At 43.2% G+C, this 6,312-nt stretch overlaps 1 protein-coding gene across 1 annotated transcript in view; it reads right to left on the bottom strand.

Moving 5' to 3' along the window:
* Window positions 1-296: 296 nt before the first annotated feature.
* Window positions 297-6,312, bottom strand: part of LOC117455652 (cAMP-regulated phosphoprotein 21-like) — a 16,226-nt gene continuing 10,210 nt past the window's right edge. Inside the window, exons 13-20 of the mRNA XM_034095240.2 lie at window positions 5,911-6,104; window positions 3,353-3,493; window positions 3,159-3,268; window positions 2,933-3,007; window positions 2,616-2,762; window positions 2,039-2,141; window positions 991-1,097; window positions 297-874 (exon numbers count right to left, since the gene is read on the bottom strand). Of these exons, the coding sequence (XP_033951131.1) occupies window positions 728-874; window positions 991-1,097; window positions 2,039-2,141; window positions 2,616-2,762; window positions 2,933-3,007; window positions 3,159-3,268; window positions 3,353-3,493; window positions 5,911-6,104 (1,024 nt within the window). The 3' untranslated portion in view covers window positions 297-727. The remainder of the gene's footprint in view (window positions 875-990; window positions 1,098-2,038; window positions 2,142-2,615; window positions 2,763-2,932; window positions 3,008-3,158; window positions 3,269-3,352; window positions 3,494-5,910; window positions 6,105-6,312) is intronic.

The raw sequence follows: 6,312 nt of genomic DNA, 5'->3' as shown, positions 1-6,312 counted from the left end.
AAATTAACATTAAACTTGTCACCTAAGAACAAATTGTTCTTATTTCTGGCAGCGAATGGGTAAGCATTGTATTTTATGTCTGCATCTGCCAGTGGGCCACGACAATTGAAATAGACGTAAAAATATGTTAATTCCCCAAGAGGAGAGACTTGATGTCTGTAATTATGTGCAAACAAATATGCATTGTGCACCGCATGCATGTCTTCGTATAATGTACTTTCTTCTGTGGTGTATGTATCTCGCCACGCCTGCATTAGCATCTGCTCACCAACATGAGAGGAAACAAGGAGTCAGGATGATATAGAAATGTGACATCGTCAATCCAGCCACAGCACTTTATTCTATTCACACAGTGCATTTCCTTGGAACACAATATATAATTTAATATCAATATAAAACTCCATTTGTGAATATAAATTATGCATTCAATACAGCAGCTCTGATATATACTATTAAGCTTTGGTACAGTGGTACATTTCTGTCTGAGAGGGGGTTTATGTGTGTGTGTGTGTGTGTGTGTGTGTGTGTGTGTGTGTGTGTGTGTGTGTGTGTGTGTGTGTGTGTGCGCACATGCTTGTTATGAGTGAGAACGGTGTACCCTGTGGGCATCGTAAGAAGTAAGGCAGGTGTTTGGGGGGGGGGGTGGAAATAGGTGTTTGTGTTAAGAAACTACGCATGTGAGTTCACGAGGAACTCAGCAATCATGGCTCCGTCCGCCGAGGCTTCATCAGTACTGAGCGCCCCAGGCCGGGGCACCGAGGGGGGGGCAGCTGGGAGGGTGGCAGCTGCCCAGGTGGGGGGGTGGGGGCACCACGCAGCAGTAACCCCCCTCCCTGGCAACTTTACTTTGGGGATAGGACACTGAAACGCCTCCCTGCAGAGAAAGAGAAAGTAAAGTAGGAGTGAAGAACTTGCAAACACCAGCACTTTGTGAAGTGTTCTTCTGGGGGCCGTTTGGGGCCAAGAGCCTTCGGGGGGCTCGTTGATTACCTGAGCTATGCTACGCTGATGAGGGGCCATCGCTGTGTAGGACCCCAGCACAGCCTGGGGCGGGGGGTGTGAGGGATGCTGCACCCCCACAGCAGGGCCGTAAGCAGCTGCAAACACAGTTATGTAAAAGATTATTAACAACATATTTCATCGCTGCCGTTTGTTCAAGAAAAGGGTTAAAGCACGGGAGAGCTCTCCAGGTGTTTGGGGACAATAGAAAGATTCAATACAGCATTCAAATAAAGAAAAGGGGAGAAAATAAATAAAACTGTACGCCAAAATGATTCATTATTCTCTCGATGTGTAAGGACTCTCTGTTTTCAGGTTTACACATTTACATTTGTCCATCATTAGTGCAGTCCTGCCGATTCATTTGCATTTCTGTGTTGGGGCGCTGAGTCTTTATTATAAACATACATTGCTGATGCCTAGAAGGTGTTGACGGACACTTCGCAGCTGTTCAGGTACAGTCGCTCATTAAGACGCTCTATATTCTAATAAAGAGCCGGGTTTAAACATGTCTCCTCGCTCTCTGTCGATGCGTTGAATAGAAGCAGCAGGAAAAGAGACCGGTTCACTGTGAGACCCTCAGACTACATCTCTGACAGTGTAACGGCCCCCTCCTCTACTGCCACGGGCTGCGTCTGTCACACACACACACACACACACACACACACACACACACACACACACACACACACACACACACACACACACACACACACACACACACACACACACACACACACACACACACACACACTAGGGCTGCTCGATTATGGCAAAAATCATCTCGATTATTTGGGTCAATAATTGGTATCAAGATAATTAAAAACGATTATCCATTTACTTTGAAAACATCCATTTATTGCAAAAAAAATGTGAACAGTATGTTTTTAATAGTTGATTAAAAAAATAATTAAAAAATAATCGTTTTATTAAGATTATGTTGTTTTCATAATCGTTGCAAGCCAAAATCGTAATTGCGATTAAAATATGATTAATTGAGCAGCCCTAACACACACTCACACACATGGTTGGGCAGTACCTGTCGGTGGGGCTGCTTGGCTGAGGATGTGCTGGCTCGGGGAGATGGGCCTGCATTGGTGCTGAGCTGAGGTAGGGTACTGGCCGTAGTAATACACAGGTAACTATGGGAAATAAAAATGAAAAATATTAATATTCGTACTATTATTAACCATACATTTATCCTTTACATTTAACTTAATGACTGTATAAGCAACATTTTTGTTTATTAATCCAGAATGCATACATGTTGTTTTCCTAAAACAGCAATATTTAATACATAGTAGTTTACATTAGTATACTAAGTATAAGAATACATGATAATCTTACATACAATGATCGTTTCATGTACATAATCAAAAACATACGAAAGGGTATTAGGGCCAGTCATGAGACAACATTATCAGAATTTTTATTTTGCATTTTGAGAATAAAACAAACCACTAGCAAAATAGAGTGGAAGTCTGCCCTATTCTTAACATTTAAACCTCTTGGAGTGGAAATAAAAACAACTCTTTATCCTCTCAGTAAGTTCCCAATATGCGTAGTTGCTTCAATGAAAAAGGACATAAAGAATGAAAAGTGCAGGCGCTTCGTACCGGAGGTGAGGGCTGGCAGTAGCTGGGTGGGTTTGGAGGGGGGGGGGGCGCTGCATATATGTAACCCTGGGTGGGAGGGTAGAGGGGCGGGGCTTCACCCGTCGACTGACAGCTCACATGAGCAAACTGCGAGGAGAGGTCTTCAATCTGTCGGTCAAGAGAAAGACGGTCAAAAACACGCACAAAGACGCCCGTAAACACACATGCATACTGAAAACACACACGTGTGTGTGTGTGTGTGTGTGTGTGTGTGTGTGTGTGTGTGTGTGTGTGTGTGTGTGTGTGTGTGTGAGTTCAGACTGTGTATTGATACATACGGTGGTGTATGGCTGTGAAGCAGTGACAGGCAACATCTGCGGAGCCGTGTACGAGACAGATGAGTACTGAAGCACCTGAGAGACACATGTGGGACAGAGATAAGACACAAACAGCCACATGTACAGGTATGTTGGTCTGAACATGTCTTGCATGTCAAACACTGCTGTATGTGTGTTAATGTGTGTGTGCGTGTGTGGTGTGTGTGTGTGTGTGTGTGTGTGTTACCTGCTGCTGAGACGGAGTGCCTTGCAGCTGAGTCTGGCTCCTGATTGGCTGCTGACTGTCCGGAGGGTTGTAGACAGCAGGTGTTCCATCAGGGTTCAGGAAAGGCTGCCCTGAAAGGTCAAAGGTTTGAGTATGATGAATGTGTTGTGCATGTAATATACTGGTGTGTGTGTCTGTGTGTGTGTGTTATGTACCAGTATGTGGGTTCACAAGTATGCTTCCCGGCGGGATCCCGTTCTCTATGATGTAGGCAGAGTTAGGAGCCGGCTCGTCTATGATGGGGGGGGTGGAGGGGTGAGGGTGAGTGGATGGCAGTCTGAAAAGAGAGATGGAGCCTGAGAGAGAGGAAGAGCTTTATTATCAAAGTCACATTTCAACATCTTAAAGCAGCTCCTCTCCACTGGAGGCCGGCAGCAAAGAGCTAATGGTTGTCTGAGCGAGACGTAACCTAAAGCTAGTCGCCTCAATGACCAGCAGGGCAGGAAAAGTAGAGAAGCATCAAAGCTGCCATTGAACAAGCCTCTCGAGCCCAACTGCTTCCCTGAGTGAATCCCCCCCCGCTGAATAAGGGTATTAGGGTAAGAAATACAATTAAAAAATGAATTGGTCTAAATAAAAGGTGCCGGATGACGTCATATGCTCATTTGCATATGTTCTGCAACAACTCCAAACATCACTGATGATTAATTACATTTGTTTATAAAACGGACAAGTCCAATCAAGCAATCTGATTGGTTCTTAGCCGTGATATAATGAGCGTATATCACGGGTAGAATTGTAGTTATTTTTCACAACAAGTCAGTATCCCTCCGCGTCTGAGAAAAAGCTACAAACGTACAGCTGTTACATTACGTCCGTTACGAAACTAACTAACTAACAAAGCTTAAGATGGAAACATTTAAGGTTAACCTCGACCTCCGGGGGGTCTTACTATGGAGGAGTGGATTGAGCAGTGCCTATCTCCAGAAACAAAATGCACCTAAACGACGACATGCAGAGCTACGTGAAGAGCAGGTAGACCAACTGGAAAAGTACCACCATTCAAAAGCTTTCTGATGCGGGTCTTGAAACAAAGCAGAGAAATGATGACCGTTAGAGGCCACAGGTGCGAAAGCTCTCTCCACTATAAAGTGGAGCAATATTCTCACCACGCCAAGCAACAGCCGAGTACAACCTCAACCTATACAAGTAACCACACGCCCCTTAGCTGTGATATAACACAGAGAACCAACAAATACATTGTTCATCAAACTAAAAACACTAAAACTACAAGACCTGGTTGACTATAAAACTATTCAAATTATGTTCAAAGCCGCAAATCAACAATTACCTCATAATATCCAGGGACTTTTCACACGGAGAGAAAGCATGTCCATGTTGAGAGGAAACTGCATTTTCTAAAAAAACACCTGTACGAACAAATGCCAAACTTCATTGCATCACATCAAAAGGTGTTAGTCACCACGATGCACTGAAATATTGTGCAAGTCTATCTAAACTGAAAGTATTATTTAGGAGCCAAATCATGAATGGTTATGAACAGGATCTGTACAATCCCATTTGTTATTTAATGTAATTGAAAAAGTAATGTCTTTCTGATTGTTTTGCAAAAAACAAAAAACTAATTAACAAGACAAACATGTCGCTGATGACGATGACCTAATATTTTATTTATAAGGAAAATGTATGCTAGAGGGGGTAGGACCAGAAACGTTTTTTAGCTTCTTCTTGCCCTGTTGAACATGACAGAGACTATTTGAGAATGTATTTTTATGTATTTATTATTTTTTTGTACTTTGTTATAATTATTATTATGAGAAGAAGAAAAAAAGAATATATATATATATATATATATAATGAGCCTTAAATATATGACATTTATAATTATTGCTTTTTTTCATGATGGTTTGAGTAAGCCACTACACGTGTGGCTAGTAGAGTCTGTGAACAATTTGGAAAGTGATCTGGTCAGAGGTCGCGTTAACCGAATATTTTCCGTCTATGACGGATTTTTTTTTAACAATGACGGACAAATCTGAAAGCAATCCGTCATTTTGACAGATTAGAACAAACTCGGAACAGCGCCAAAGTTTCCCCGCAGCGAGGCTCCGGTGTTATGCCGTGTTATGCATGCCCTCCAAAAAGGAAATCATACCGTTTCCAAACCTAACTGTGCCGAACAAATCATTGAAGTGTCTGTGAGTTTTGGCTTTACGCTGTGCACGCTCCCGCGAGGTGCAGCCTGTCAAAAATGACGGGCAGCGAAAAAGTCTAGCGCAACCTCTGGATCTGGTTGTCTTTTGCCACACGTTAAATATAATACCACTTGAAAATGACTGTTGTCAAAAGTTGTCTCATGCCACTTGAATCTGATAACTTAAAACGTCCCCTCTGCCTGTGCTAAAAACATACTGTGTGCAGCGTCTTAGCAAATGACGTGTTTTTCTTGAATATGTGAAAAAGGCAGGAGGTGTTGTGTGAAAACCTACAGCTATGGTGTGAAGGTTCATGGATTGAGTTACATTTTCACACCAGAAGAACCTCCACAGATTTGGTGTTAATTAGCTGCTGCTGAATCAAGATCAGACATCATTTATAAACAGTGATATTCCCAGAGTGTGGTGAGGTGAGGACATCTGCTGAAAGTTTGCTTGCACATAGGTACGAGAGGAGAGAAGTTTCTCACCCCCGTGTGACAGCCAAGTGTTACCAAAGGTTATTCTGACACAAGGTGAGAGGAGAGGAGACGCACCTGAGGCACGTGCGTCCCAGCTGTGGTTTGCAGCTTGGCGAGGTATCAGGGCGGGACTCGTCCATTGGTAGGAAGAATCTGAGGAGTCTGTGCTGCTCCAAGGTCGGAGTTCGTTGCTATAGCGACAGTCAGTCTCAGTGCTACTTTGCCTGCTGCTGCCCGTCCAGCTGGAGCCGGAGCTGTCGCGGCTCCCCCTGTGAGGACATGAGCATTATCTTACAGCCTATCACTGCATAACATGCAAAGTGGTACGTGTGTAAATGGTATATCGGTTCGATGCTCTGATATACTCTCTGTTAAGTAAAATATGGATACATATCATCATCTCTGCCTTCTTTAAAATTGCTTTCAACTCAAAAGAAAATGTTTTTGTCATTGAATTGTGTGGAAGAGCTCAAAAAT

This window comes from Pseudochaenichthys georgianus, chromosome 11, assembly GCF_902827115.2.
Source record: "Pseudochaenichthys georgianus chromosome 11, fPseGeo1.2, whole genome shotgun sequence".
NCBI classification, from domain to species: domain Eukaryota; kingdom Metazoa; phylum Chordata; class Actinopteri; order Perciformes; family Channichthyidae; genus Pseudochaenichthys; species Pseudochaenichthys georgianus.
This window is presented reverse-complemented; position numbering and strand designations above follow the sequence as displayed.